The sequence below is a fragment of the Dreissena polymorpha genome, chromosome 8 (genome assembly GCF_020536995.1).
Source record: "Dreissena polymorpha isolate Duluth1 chromosome 8, UMN_Dpol_1.0, whole genome shotgun sequence".
NCBI classification, from domain to species: Eukaryota; Metazoa; Mollusca; class Bivalvia; order Myida; family Dreissenidae; genus Dreissena; species Dreissena polymorpha.
Window position 1 is genome coordinate 94,057,181 of NC_068362.1, and position 16,303 is coordinate 94,073,483.

Consider the following 16,303-nt stretch of genomic DNA (forward strand, 5'->3'; position numbering starts at 1 on the left):
TGTTTGACCTATTTAATGCACAAATGGTTCTAATGCTATATGCAAAGAGAGTATCTCTAGACTAGCCTGTATATTCACGCAGTCTGGTAAGGAGCTACCCTGCTAGCCAGGCAAGGTAGCTTCTGACCAGACTGTGCCAATGTCCCGGCTGGACTGGATCTATGCTGGCTGCATATGGCATAACACTTATTTTCGCATGGTACTGGCCAAATAGGTTTCATGACCTTTTTTGAAATGGGCTTTCAAATGAGTTCAATTTTTGGATCTCTGTCATAAATATATAGAGGATATTTGTTGACTTTGGTAAAAAATCCATTTTAATTTACTAGTGATAATAGGAAACGATATTTTCACGAGTAGCGCAACAAAAACCAACAAATTTTCTTTTTATTTTTTGTATTTTTGCCATTCCTTACAATATAATTCCCCGTAGGGCCCACCGAAATGTTCTTACATTTATTATGTTCAAGGGAAGCTTATCTGTATGTTTTTATAAACATTTAATGCAGGGTAATTGCCCTTGGTAACATTGGGGGAAAATGGGAAAACCAAATATATCAAAAAATAGTTCCAGTCACACAATGAAAATTATCAATAACTTTCACTGTTATTTTTCACTGTTTGAAACAGTGAAATATCATTTTTTATTAACTGATGTTTCTCTATAAACAATCAGAAAGCATGAAATAAATAAATGTAAAACTCTTGAATTTGATAATTATGTAGTATATTCAGCAAATATTTCCCTAAGGCATGTGCAACAAGAATTCCGAGAGGACAAGAAAAATGAGGTTCTTAGTAACGTTGTTTTGATAAGTTTTGACAGAAAAGACAAATCCACAAATTTAACACAAACATCCAAAAATGATCAACGTAAATTTGTATTTTCCCCCCAAGTAAGAAATCCACAAAAAGTCCACAAAAATGTCATTTTTTGAAAAACGATGAAATATCATCCTGACACAATTTTTAATATAAATGATTTAATATGTTTGTATCCCACTGCATCCTGTCTCTTGTAGATGCTGCCCAAGGAGGAGCTGTACATGCCGCCCATGAACATCCGTGTACGCGACCATCGCCAGTTTGGTCGCAAGCCCATTGTGGGACTGCACGTGCTCAAGTCACTGGAAAAGTTCCGCATTGATCCGGTCATGCAGGGGGATGGCGACAGAGATGAGGGGGGTAGAGGTAACGGGAGAATATTAAAGAGCACCGCAATGAGAAAACGAGTTCATATGCATGTGCCTTAAGTGTCCTACCAAATAAGCCTGTGTAGTTTGCACAGGCAAATCAGGGACGACATTTTCCGACCAAACTGAATTTTTGCTTAGAAAAGACTTCCTTTGAACAAAAAATTCTATTAAAGCAGAAAGTGTTGCCCGGAATACTTAATGCACCAGAATTAAAAACTTTTTTCCCAAAGAGATACTCAAACTTATTTCTTATACAACATTAATTATGCTTATCTAGAAATTGTCTGAACATTAGCAAAAAAACAGATTTTTGTCTGTAAATTGGCCCATTGTGGTCAGTACATCAGCCCCTGATTGTTACAGGTATTGTTAATGGCCCAGGTGGGGAACATGTAGTGGACATGCCAGTGGACGCCGATCAGCCTCTCCAACCCAAGGTAGGTTTGCATGTGCTATTCAGCATAGCTTTGCATGTCTGCAGTTGTAGCAGATTCTACACTGTCAGTGTCAGGGGGCAAACTTAATACTTGCCCTTCTTTACTCATACATTGCTTAACAAAAACAAAAAGAACATCATTAACAAAAAACAACATTGAAAACACACAAAAAAACACACATTTTCCTGAAATGCTTATAGTGGGCAGTAATCTTTAGCAACAGGGTTGCAGACTACTTTGTGATCATTCCTTAAGGTTACACTCTGTTGTTATCTTTATTACAAAAGGGTTACACTCAACTCTTTAAATTAGTTATCTTTCCATCGAGTTACAATACACTGCTATTTGTAAACAAGCACACACTCTACTAATAATTGCATATTTCTGTGTTTATTTTAGATATTTGGCAGTATTAATTACTCATATCCCCAAGAAGAGCTTCCTAGTCTCAGGCCACTGACTAAACCTTCCCGTGAGGTATCATCGATATATAGAGCTGCCCTCTAGCCGCCTTCTAACTCTCTTCCTGCTTTATATTTTATCTCTGGAATTAACGTTCCCTATTAAAAGCCAAATATGGGCATATCGGCTGTTACATAGAGACAACATAACGAAACACTATGCTAGTCTGTCTATATTACTATAACATTTTTTATGTCCCCCACTATAGAAGTGGGGGACATATTGTTTTTGCCCTGTCTGTTGGTCTGTTGGTTGGTTGGTCTGTTGGTTGGTTGGTTGGTTTGCGCCAACTTTAACATTTTGCAATAACTTTTGCTATATTGAATATAGCAACTTGATATTTGGCATGCATATGTATCTCATGGAGCTGCACATTTTGAGTGGTGAAAGGTCAAGGTCATCCTTCAAGGTCAGAGGTCAAATATATGTGGCCAAAATCGCTTATTTTATGAATACTTTTGCAATATTGAAGATAGCAACTTGATATTTGGCATGCATGTGTATCTCATGGAGCTGCACATTTTGAGTGGTGAAAGGTCAAGGTCATCCTTCAAGGTCAGAGGTCAAATATATGTGGCCAAAATCGCTTATTTTATGAATACTTTTGCATTATTGAAGATAGCAACTTGATATTTGGCATGCATGTGTATCTCATGAAGCTGCACATTTTGAGTGGTGAAAGGTCAAGGTCATACTTCAAGGTCAAATATATGGGTCAAAATTGCTCATGTAATGTCACTTCTGCAATATTGAAGCTAGCAATTTTATATTTGAAATGCATGTGTATCTCATGGAGCTGCACAATTTGAGTGGTGAAGGGTCAAGGTCAAGGTCATCCTTCAAGGTCAAACATTTTATAGGGGGACACTGTGTTTCACAAACGCATCTTGTTTAAATTACTGAAAACTGACATAGTTAATTAAAAATATAAACTCAGGACAAGTCAATTGTTTGGTGAGGACAAGTGAAATTGTATGGCCTAGCTTGTTTAACTAGACAAGTAGATTTAAAAGTAAATGTCAAGCTCTACATAGTATATGTCTTTCCTTACTTACATTCCAAAAAAATAATCTGTTTTTACATTCAGCTGATTTTTTTGTTTGGAATGTCAACTTTTAAATACATTATTACTCTTAACTGTGTTTGATTGTTCAGAAATTAAAAATTTGGACAGTTCTGTTGAGTGTTGAGTGATGTGAGGATTTAGTTTCCCTTATTCCTCCTTGATTGGCTGCCTTCAGAGAAAAACACACTTCAGCATTTAAGAGCAAAGATATCATATATATGTTCATTTCGGTCTTGACTTTAATTGCTTATTAATATTTGTTCCAAACATAAATTTATCTACAAACTTTTGTAACTGTCTTGTGTGTGGTTTGAAATAGTACTAACTGGTTTCACCTTATTGGCTTTCAATAAACTTAGCTGCACCCATTTTATATACAGGTTATCAAAGTATCTTGAAATATCTCATGCTTTAAATCATGTCTAACGTTCCCTTCGCCCTGCTAACTGTAGATGGCAGTACTGGTTTGGGACTTGTTGAAGCTCTTCTACTCAAGTAATTATTGTAACACAAAACATAAAAAAATATATAACCACCTTGGGAGCTTCCTTTGCTTGGCTTTATAGAGTTAGAGTATTAGAGTTATAAGGTTTGAAGTTTGCTGATTTACTTACTTAACCCTTTACTGCTTAGATCTGCACTTTGAAGTGTTTGTAGTCCCTTAGAAAATCACATTGAATTTTAGACCTAAGTTACTAGGTTCAAATTTTAATGTCATAAATACTGACCTGTTATCGTATGCTTATACTTTCCAAGGGGAAATAACTCATCCAGAATTTTAACTGGGAATCCGCCACCTCAATACCGTAATACAGGCCAGGTTAAACATAGTGCAATGCAACCTAGCCAAAAATCGGTAACCAACCCTCAATATTCTTTCCGGATCAACCAGGTGTATACGTGTCTTTTACGGCTCTGAATTAAAATATTGTTTTTCACTTGGTTGATTGGGGTTTTGAATAGATAAATTGTGTTATTTATCTTTTTATTTCTCATTCGGATTAATTTGTGTGGATTTAATGGATTTTGTTTCATTTGTAAAAGGTAAGCCATGCTTGTTTTTATCGAACAATGGTTTATTTCTACCATGCTGGGTGTTTTCAGGCGCGAACGACCACGTGCAAAACGTGCTCTTCTAATACATTGCTAGAACGTGCAAAGCATGTTCTTCTAATGTGTTACGAGATCGTGCAAAGCGTGTTCTTCTATTGACAGATTGTTTATCATTTGCCATTGTGTGCAATAATGATTTTAACGTTCCGTATGACAATCTAATTGATCGTCATTTTATTTTTCATCTGTTTTGAATTAAACTTTTGTTTAATTTATGATCTATGGCAGTATTATTATAATTTTCATTATGGTCAAATAATGATTTTATGTGCCGTATGATAATCTGGTCTGTGACCAGTTTATGGTTGAATATGCTTTGCTCTTGTTTTTCATATATTCGACTACATGATGGTCGCAGAAACAAGAGTGGATAAATACCCGGTGACTTCGCAGATCATGGATGATAGTTGCAGTATCAGTCACTGGGTATCGGGCACGATCGCGACCGTACTATGCTAAGTCTCTTAGACAGTCGGTCAACATCAGACCATATGGCGACACCCGTCAGCCGGTCTTTGCCCGATGGCATTGGTCAAGGACATCGACCAATGCCGGACCATTTGGCATCCGCCATACGGTCATTATCCGGTGACAACACTGGTCATGATATGACCGGTACGTCACCGGGGACGTTGATCACGGACCATTGATCGACGTCTGACCGGCCGGTCCGGTCACCAGTCCGGTCACCGGTCATGTCACCGGTCCGGTCCGGTCACCGGTCATGTCACCGGTCCGGTCACCGGTCATGTCACCGGTCCGGTCCTGTCACCGGTCCGGTCCGGTCACCGGTCCAGTCATTGATCACCGGTCCGGTCCGGTCACCGGTCATGTCACCGGTCATGTCACCGGTCATGTCACCGGTCCGGTCACCGGTCATGTCACCGGTCCGGTCATTGATCACCGGTCCGGTCATGTCACCGGTCATGTCACCGGTCATGTCTCCGGTCCGGTCCGGTCACCGGTCATGTCACCGGTCAGGTCATGTCACCGGTCCGGTCATTGATCACCGCTCCGGTCACCGGTCAACAGTCATCAGTTAGGCCTGCCACCGATAACACCAGTCACCGGTCAAGAAGAAGAACTCGGTCTTCTTCATTGAATTATTCTCCTATTCTTCGTTGAATACATCGTCTTCATCAAGGATTAGACATCGGACACGCTCTTCTTCGTCGAGCAGTTCTCATCGTCGCGGCTCTCGTAAGCGATCACGTCGTCACTCACGGAGACGTTATTCTAGAAGATCTCGGTCTCATCGCAGCCGATCCACATCTCGGCCGATCCAGATCTCGACATCGCAGGAAACGAGGACGTCGTCAACCTTCACGTAGACATCAGCGGACTGCATTGAGCACCACTGGATAGTTATCGAACATACCTCTCCTTCATTGAGCAGTTCTCGGCGTTGATACGCTCGTAAGCGATCATGTCAATGCTCACGGAGACAATATTGTAGAAGTCAATATTTCCAGCGTAGCCGAACAATATTTCGGCATCGAAGTTATATGGATGTCGCCACTTCTCACGTAGGCGTTAATGAACCTACTGGTCATATCGACGTTCTCCATTTTATTCCTTTAGGAATATCATGTCTCCATTCCACGTGTGATGGTTCTTCTTATGGCATCCACACATGTTGCAGTCACTGAGCCATAGTTGTATACGAACACTAGTTCGTTTAACATTCAGGCTTCGGGATAAGCTGTTCTTTTCTCCACTACGACTACAAGGACACTTATGCCTATTAATACTGATAATCTACCGTTGTTTTCCGGTTAACATTATCAGATGACTTCGTGGATGGTCATTCTTCTGCACCAGATATTTCCATTCTGACGCAGTTATATTATACCGGTCCCGATCACCGGACATCGGTCACCATTCATCGGTCATATCACCGATCACTGATCACCGGTCAGAATAAGTGGAGTCTCATCGCCATCGGATTGGATTTTTTTGGCATGATCTTCTTTTCCGAGCAGTGCTTGACATTGATAACAGACCATATGGATTCCACCATTTTTCGGTCTTTAACTGGTAACGTCACCGGTCATATTATGACTGGTCCGTTCACCGGGCTACAGTTACCGGTCATTGACCGGTCCGGTTCGGTCACCACTTACCAATTACCGGTATTCCACTGTGTTTTCATCGGTCAATTTTTAGTATCACGGGTATCGTCTACATTACATAGTTGTATACCCCTGGCTATGATTGTATTGAATACTATATTTTATGGATTCAACAATCTACATGACTTTTTGTGTTTTTCAATACTGATGTTCTACTGGCGACGGTTACCAAATCATGCTATATCTGTTATTTGTACTTCTATCTCAACCGGCTACATGCAGACTACTGGTCTTGCAGATAGATCGGCTGAAGTGGGCTCGGAGACTAGCATTGAGGTCGAACATTACTATTTGACCTCTATTAATTTATGTTCGAGACCCGAAGGATGAATTGTTTTAACCGTCTTTACCTGTCGGCTACAGACTTTGCAGTCAGTGTCACGGAACAGTTGGGACACATTAATGACGCTAGCAGGATTAGCAAGACGACATTTGTATCGACTTCTGCTTTTCTATTGCTCCTACGGCAGTGCATATTTTCAAGCTACTGGAATCAACAAGAGTTCTGATACATAGGATTGCCTATCAGATTGAGCGCATAGCGGCTACAGTCTTGTAGATGGCTTAGGACCTATTGAACTCAGATCTTAGATCCTAGGATCTGGAGGGACCTCATCTTAAAGTTATTCTTCTATTACACTTCTGGCCATAACAGGCCGTCTTCCTATAACTGGTCGTATTCCTTTCGGAATTCGTCCAGGTTAGAAGTCTTGAAGTAAATGGATTAATCAAGTCAGAATTTAAGACTTCCATGCATTCTACCGGCAAGCGTGGACCCGCTTAAGGTTACCCCTAGGGTTTTCACCTTTTTCTGCCATCACACCTCCGATTCCGGAGGTACCGCTATCAATCATATTTCCGTACTTCGCACATCGATGACTTCGCGACCTGTATTATCCAGGATTTTAAAGGCGCCTGTTATTGGTTCAAGAAGAGGCTATATTCTGTAGATAGGTCATAAACTTATAAGTGTTAAACACTGTCCTATTCTACCAATTTTCAAGTGTGTTTGGAGTGGGAAAGTTCGGCTTGCCGTGGTTTCTTTGCCCACCCATCCTTGACAAATGGTTCCGGTCACCGGTCGGTATTTACCGGTCTGGTCACCGGTCCTTCTGCTGAGACGTCTTTTCTTACGTCCGTTTCAGCTTTATTTTTAAGATAATTGTATTAATCTCGGGATTATTTAATGACACAGATTTCCATCTTTTTGTCATTATTTACCACTATTCAGTGGGGTCTAGACTAGAAGATTATCTTGGCAAGAATATAGTTTATTCTACCACAACCTTCCTTACATCTTATACAGATGTGAGCAGATAAGGTTATGGACGATCACATAGAACAACGTATCTTGATTTTCTCAATTATGTGGTATCCTAACGAATATCACCTGCACATCTACATCTTGAAAAGCGAAAATTCTTTTTAGCTGTTTTTCATTTACAACACATTTTCACGATTCCTTTGTGATGGTTTCAACTATCACACATCGGTCGTGGTTTACTTACAGACACGGAGGTGATCATATTATCACTCCTTGTAACTGGAAATCAGGAACTTATTCGTTCTTTGCAAGAACAACAAATTTTCTCTATCGTCTTTCTCATACCAGTTCGTCTCAACGCCCTGTTGGACCTTTTGTCCTGCAGTTCTTTCTTTCGAATTATTTTTCCGTTGGGTTCAATAATGTAATTGCGCATGCGCGGCAGTGAAGTTGCAGACGAGTTGCATGGTGTACATAGTATATCAAAGAATGTTGTTTATCATCAAACGCTAGTTATTAGCGTTATGCGATCGTATATCGCAGTGTATACCGGTATGCTGAACAACGTCAACAATGCAGTTCACAGAAATCGATCCAGCAGGGTGTGCGATTGTTATACATTCGTCCATTGACATAAACTGGAATATCTTGCCTTCTTGGTGAGTTTTTGCAATAACTGAGTTTTTGCCATAATTTCATGAAATATACTTAATGAACCATGGGATTACGGTTCTACGACCTTTTAAGTCTCCTGTACAATTATTTTCAGGAAACTTCTTCACAGGTCAAATATCATATCTCACTGAGACATATTTTTACTGATCCAAACATGTGCCACTTCATGTCTGGCCATTAATAACTTTTAGTTATCTCTACAGAAGAACGTTTTTCTGTTAGAGTTTCAATCCTTGTTACTTGTGCAAGGATAATTCCATCAGAACTGTATAAAGGTTCTATGGAAATTCATTTTTTACTGGGTAATTGAGAGCATAGTTATTACCTTAATCACTCTGCTAGATACATAGAGGTTTTTCTCATCTTTTTCTTGATGATAAGAATTTGTTCTTTTCTTCATCAAAGGATAGAGATTATGCTTTTGTATACCTTGTTTTGTGTAAGTCATCGCAACTCTGTGCTGTCTTACCTATTTTGGAACTGATCCAAACTATGGAACGTCAACACTATGTTTTTCGTTCCTTTACCTTCTTAAGCGGTTTTGACTTGTGTAACATGTTGGGATGCTTAATGAGCTCCCTATGAACCTTTTTCATCAGGCTTATTAACAGTTCCAATATAATTTTAAGACGGTTTTCCTTCTTATTATGGCTTTTACCATACGGAGAAGTGAAATTCATGCTTTTTCTGATGAATACGACCAATTCCAGTTGGATCTATTGTCGTTTTCACTTTGTTGTGTCAGCCAGGATTCCTTGCTTAATATCAAGTCCTCTATATGGCTTCTACCTTCAAGTTTCCAAGTTTTCTTAAACTGGAAGTCATGAAGATGAGGATAAACTTCTTTGGGCAATCAGGGCTTTGAAGTTCTATCTCAGCAGTGTTAGTCAGAAGTCCATTCGAGGTTCTCAAAGACACTCTTCATTTCCCCAAAAAAGGGGGGGGGATGTGTCTGCGGCTTCTATTTCTCGGGGTTAGACCTCGACTAAGGAAAGTTAATCTTATCCTATCTAAGGATTCATTCCTTTTTAGGATCTGACCGCATGAATTAAGAGCTCTCTCTGTTTTGTGGGCATATATTAATCACACCCCATTTTTTGACGTGCTCTAAGCTGTTTACTGGAGGAATCCGACCACCTTGTCATCTTTTTATCTTCGTTTTCTGAATTGCCAACAATACAATTTGTATACGTTTGGGCTTGTTGTGGTTTCACTAACGGTAGTGTCTTCTTTACGACATAGAGTGATAGACATATTACTCTGTCCGAGAAGTCATAATTAATACCGTTTTAACGAAGATTACTTGATATCATTAGCTGATAACCCTGTTTATGGGTTCTACTGTGTTGGGAAAATATATACGAACCTTCCCACCGCAGCTGCAAAATCAGCATACGATAACAGGTCAGTATTTATGACATTAAAACAAATTTTTTAAATAAAATTCATTTTAATTATTAAATACTTACCTGTTATCGGTAAGTCCCACCTCCCACCCCGCTATTCGATTAATATTTTTGTATATATATTGAAAGAATATTGAGGGTTGGTTACCGATTTTTGGCTAGGTTGCATTGCACTATGTTTAACCTGGCCTGTATTACGGTATTGAGGTGGCGGATTCCCAGTTAAAATTCCGGATGAGTTATTTCCCCTTGGAAAGTATAAGCATACGATAACAGGTAAGTATTTAATAATTAAAATGAATTTTATTTAAAAAATTTGTTTTACAGTCAGGTTTTACTTGTATTAGGTTAAAAACTTAATAGTGAATCAGTTTTTGAGATGAGCTTGTACCAAACACACACACACAAGCTCCTGTAAATTTTATACACACTTTAATGAGCAAGTATTTGGACTGTCACAGTTATTGCTTGTTGGAATGTCTCAGACTAACCAGGCTATACAAGCAGTCTTCACTTTAGCATTTTTGAACAACTAGCCTGAATCTTTATGCATTAATAGAACAGACCCACTAGCCCGACTATATGAATCAGGAAATTTTAATAGCCCAAATTTAATACATTTCACTAGCCCCAGGCTGTTGGGCTAGGGGTTAGCGTCAAGACTGTAAAAGCAATAACAATTCTTCAAACATTGATACTTGTCTTGTTTTGAACAAATCTGCCATGACGGGTAGTTAATGGGGATAGCCCAACAAACAACCAGTTAAGGATGACTGTGATACTGCTGAAAGTTTCACCAATGTGGATATTTAGCCGATGGACATTTGACCAGAGACACTTTATTTAATTCGAAGTAAATGTTTTCTTAGCAGTGTTAATAGTCATGTCAACACATCACATGTTATGTTAAATGACTACATGACAACATTGGATGTGTAGCAACTTAAACCACCATCCATTTTATTATATTTCTGAATGTGTAGGATATTTTTTAATGTAAGGGTATGAAGTAGACACACATTTGAAGTATCTTTATTTTATTTTTTTTCAAAGAAGATAGTTATGTAACTGTGGTGATGTATAATATTAATTGCAAGAGTTAATAACATTCCAGGGCCCATATTCACCAAACAAGTCTTAGACTTAAGTCTAAGAATAAAGAAAATTCTTTCAATTAGAATATTCAAGAATTTCTTTAATTTTGAGTCAAACTCTGCAGTAAACATCTCTATCTATAATATTTTTTATATAGAACATTTTGTAAATGAAATAAAAACAGTGGAGGCCTGAATATATTCAAACACTGAACACATTTTTCTTGGTTCTAAGTCTATTCTTTATTCTTAAGTCTAAGAATCGGTTGGTGAATACGGGCCCAGGTGTAGAATTCTTGAGCTTCATGCAGAATGAGATACAGTATTCCAGTTTCTGACTTCTGTTGACACTGTGATGTTCCTGAAAAAAAGGTTTCTACAAGTTATAACAATAAACCATTCAATAACATTTTAAGACAGCATAGTTATCTGTTTTAAAATAATTGTTCTTTTCAAAGAAAAGTATTTTACCAAAGGTAATCAAACTTCTAATTTGCCCAAACTTAACAAATAGTATATTTTTCCATACCCCACCCGCTTTTGGCATGTTTCGTTTTTACCTACTTTAAACACAATAAAATCGAAATAAAGCAAAAACATGAACTACAATTAAATCAAAGATACTAAGCTAATAACAAATTAAAAAAAATCATACCATATAAGTTATATCTGCAAATTATTGGGAAATTATAAGTGCATCAACACAGAACTCTATGCAGACGCACTGCAGTAGATGATCGAGTACCCCCCCGACCTCACTTAATCCACTCAGAGTTGTCTCCCTTAAAATAATGTCGAAAAGGTCAATAGTATATCAAAGAATGTTGTTTATCATCAAACACTAGTTATTAGCGTTATGCGATCGTATATCGCACTGTATACCGGTATGCTGAACAACGTCAACAATGCAGTTCACAGAAATCGATCCAGCAGGGTGTGCGATTGTTATACATTCGTCCATTGACATAAACTGGAATATCTTGCCTTCTTGGTGAGTTTTTGCAATAACTGAGTTTTTGCCATAATTTCATGAAATATACTTAATGAACCATGGGATTATGGTTCTACGACCTTTTAAGTCTCCTGTACCATTATTTTCAGGAAACTTCTTCACAGGTCAAATATCATATCTCACTGAGACATATTTTTACTGATCCAAACATGTGCCACTTCATGTCTGGCCATTAATAACTTTTAGTTATCTCTACAGAAGAACGTTTTTCTGTTAGAATTTCAATCCTTGTTACTTGTGCAAGGATAACTTCCATCAGAACTGTATAAAGGTTCTATGGAAATTCATTTTTTACTGGGTAATTGAGAGCATAGTTATTACCTTAATCACTTTGCTAGATACATAGAGGTTTTTCTCATCTTTTTCTTGATGATAAGAAATTTGTTCTTTTCTTCATCAAAGGATAGAGATTATGCTTTCGTATACCTTGTTTTGTGTAAGACATCGCAACTCTGTGCTGTCTTACCTATTTTGGAACTGATCCAAACTATGGAACGTCAACACTTGGTTTTTCGTTCCTTTACCTTCTTAAGCGGTTTTGACTTGTGTAACATGTTGGGATGCTTAATGAGCTCCCTATGAACCTTTTTCATCAGGCTTATTAACAGTTCCAATATAATTTTAAGACGGTTTTCCTTCTTATTATGGCTTTTACCATAGGGAGAAGTGAAATTCATGCTTTTTCTGTTGAATACGACCATTTCCAGTTGGATCTATTGTCGTTTTCACTTTGTTGTGTCAGCCAGGATTCCTTGCTTAATATCAAGTCCTCTATATGGCTTCTACCTTCAAGTTTCCAAGTTTTCTTAAACTGGTAGTCATGAAGATGAGGATAAACTTCTTTGGGCAATCAGGGCTTTGAAGTTCTATCTCAGCAGTGTTAGTCAGAAGTCCATTCGAGGTTCTCAAAGACACTCTTCATTTTCCCAAAAAAGGGGGGGGGAGATGTGTCTGCGGCTTCTATTTCTCGGGGTTATACCTCGACTAAGGAAAGTTAATCTTATCCTATCTAAGGATTCATTCCTTTTTAGGATCTGACCGCATGAATTAAGAGCTCTGTCTGTTTTGTGGGCATATATTAATCACACCCCACTTTTTGACGTGCTCTAAGCTGTTTACTGGAGGAATCCGACCACCTTGTCATCTTTTTATCTTCGTTTTCTGAAGTGCCAACAATACAATTTGTATACGTTTGGGCTTGTTGTGGTTTCACTAATGGTAGTGTCTTCTTTACGACATAGACATATTACTCTGTCCGAGAAGTCATAATTAATACCGTTTTAACGAAGATTACTTGATATCATTAGCTGATAACCCTGTTTATGGGTTCTACTGTGTTGGGAAAATATATACGAACCTTCCAACCGCAGCTGCAAAATCAGCATACGATAACAGGTCAGTATTTATGACATTAAAACAAATTTTTTAAATAAAATTCATTTTAATTATTAAATACTTACCTGTTATCGGTAAGTCCCACCTCCCACCCCGCTATTCGATTAATATTTTTGTATATATATTGAAAGAATATTGAGGGTTGGTTATCCGATTTTTGGCTAGGTTGCATTGCACAATGTTTAACCTGGCCTGTATTAAGGTATTGAGGTGGCGGATTCCCAGTTAAAATTCCGGATGAGTTATTTCCCCTTGGAAAGTATAAGCATACGATAACAGGTAAGTATTTAATAATTAAAATGAATTTTATTTAAAAAATTGTTTTAAAGGCTTCATTTCCAAACCTTAAGTACTGATGAGCAGCAAACAGCATAAAACCTGAACAGACTGTGAGTTACTGGCGTGCTGTTCTGGTATTATCTTGTATGCATATAGCCATTTTTAGCTCATATATTTTTTGAAAAAAAATTATGAGCTATTTTCATCACCTTGGCGTCGGCGTCCGGTTAAGTTTTGCGTTTAGGTCCACTTTTCTCATAAAGTATCAATGCTATTGCATTCAAACTTGGTACACTTACTATCATGAGGGGACTGGGCAGGCAAAGTTAGATAACTCTGGCGTGCATTTTGAAAGAATTATGTGCCCTTTTTAACCAGGTTTTCCGAAGGAAAAAACTGGTTATTAGATTGGCGAATGCGGGCGGGCTGGCTGGCTGGCGGGCTGGCTGGCGGGCGGGCGGAACAAGTTTGTCCGGGCGATAACTTTGTCGTTCATTGTGAGATTTTAAAATCATTTGGCACATTTGTTAACCATCATTAGACGGTGTGTCGCGCGAAAAAATTACGTCAATATCTCCAAGGTCAAGGTCACACTTTGAGTTCAAAGGTAAAAAATAGCCATAAATGAGCTTGTCTGGGCTATAACTATGTCATTCATTATCAGATTTTAAAATCATTTGGCACGTTTGTTCACCATCATGGGACGGTGTGTTGCACGAAAGAATCACGTCAATATCTCCAATGTCAAGGTCGCCACGACTAAAAATAGATTTATTTTAAAACAAACTTACAAAGGGGGTTAAGTTTGTTTGTTCATTTAAAAAGTTCAGTTTGAGTTGTCTCCCTTAATCAGATTTTTTTTCACAATGAAAACCTGGTTTTGTGACAATTTTGTCCCTTGTTATACTTAGAAAATTGAAAATTTTGGTTAAGTTTTGTGTTTAGGTCCATTTTATTCCTTAAGTATCAAAGCTATTGCTTTCATACTTGCAACACTTACTAACTATCATAAGGGGACTGTGCAGGCAAAGTTATGGAACTCTGACTGGCATTTTGAAGGAATTATGGGCCTTTTATACTTAAAAAATTTAAAATTTGGTGAAGTTTTGTGTTTTGGTCCACTTTACCCCTAAAGTATCATAGATATTGCTTTTATACTTGGAACACTCGCAAACTATCATAAGGGGACAGTATAGGACAAGTTGCATAACTCTGGTTGTCATTTTTATGGAATTATGGCCCTTTTTTGACTTGGTAACTTTGAATATATGGTTAGATTTTGTGTTTAGATCCACTTTACTTCTAAAGTATCAAGGCTATTGCTTTCAAACTTCAAATACTTTAATGCTATCATGAGGGTACTGTACCTGGCAAGTTGAATTTTACCTTGACCTTTGAATGACCTTGACTCTCAAGGTCAAATTATTAAATTTTGTTTTAATTGCCATAACTTCTTTATTTATGATTAGATTTGATTGATACTTTGACATAACAACTCTTACCTGACATACCACAATAGACTCCACCCAAACCATCCCCCACGCCCCCTCCCCCCGAACCCCCCCCCCCCCCCATTTTTTTTATTTTTTTTAAAGATCATCTAATAAATGACCACCACCACACCCTTACACTATACCCCCCCCCCCCCCCCAACCCCCCCCCCCCAATTATTTTTTTTTTTAAACATGGTTAAACGACAAAAATATTTATTTTTATTATTTTATTTTTGAAATGCCGTCCAACCATCCCACCCAAGAACCCCCCCCCCCTGCATTTTTGGAAGATAATGTAATAAATGACACTCTCCACTCCACCCTTCACTCCTTTGTGATTGAAATTGAGATAGGTCCCTTCACCTTTAAAAAGAAAAAAAAATGAGCGGTCTGCACCCTGTCTATTTGGTTCTGAGCAGGAAAAAAAAACTGAATCAAGTGGTTGTCATGACTGAATATTGGTTTTGAGGCGTTCCAATATAATATAAGATTTATACTACTGTTTTCATATGCATAAACACTCTTGCAGACTGATTGCTTACTTGCAAGAGGTTTTAGCAATTACATATCTGTTTTCCTAATGACATTCCTTTGATAATTGATCATAATAGTATTGCCATTTTAGACTTATTGTTCTTGATACAGAATTTTAAAGCAAACTCTTTAGTTTTTACATTCTCCACTGCATTTTATTTCAACATTTATGACACTCTATCAACTCATAAATACCAACCTTTACTACCTGGGCCTGGTATCACAAGCATACTAAAGTACTCTGAATCCACCCAATTGTCTTCTCAATTTCTGAGATGAGTTTTATCATCATGCTTATTTTGATGTTCACAGAAGTTTTTAAGTTTTGAGTCTCGCTCATTTCTTAGTTTGAGGAAGAATATGTGCAAATTTTTTTAGCCAAGATTTCTGATTGTTCTAGCACTGATCGACATTCTCAATACTCATCTAGCTGAGTGGATTGACACATCTAAGTTTCTGAATTGAGCTATGAAAAGAGAATGTTCTAGATACTAGGCCCAATTCTGCTGTGACTGAGTTGGTTACCATGTATTTCAGACGGAGGTGGACTATGCAGACATTGACTGGTGGTCCAAGTACTACGCCTCTATCGGGGAGGTGGAGAAGTGTAGGAGGTACCTCGACATGGGCCTGGATACCATCAAGGTGAGAGTGCAGAAAAAACGGTTGCCATTCATATGAACTAACTGTAAACTAACTATTGTTCATGGACATTAGTTTTTGTTTATTTCTTGGGTTTACAGAT

At 38.0% G+C, this 16,303-nt stretch overlaps 1 protein-coding gene across 1 annotated transcript in view; it reads left to right on the plus strand.

Annotated features, from left to right (window-relative positions):
* Nucleotides 1-16,303, plus strand: part of LOC127840904 (myoferlin-like) — a 141,386-nt gene that overhangs the window by 109,360 nt on the left and 15,723 nt on the right. The window contains 4 exon segments of the mRNA XM_052369363.1: nt 1,023-1,191; nt 1,560-1,633; nt 2,033-2,110; nt 16,096-16,203. Of these exon segments, the coding sequence (XP_052225323.1) occupies nt 1,023-1,191; nt 1,560-1,633; nt 2,033-2,110; nt 16,096-16,203 (429 nt within the window).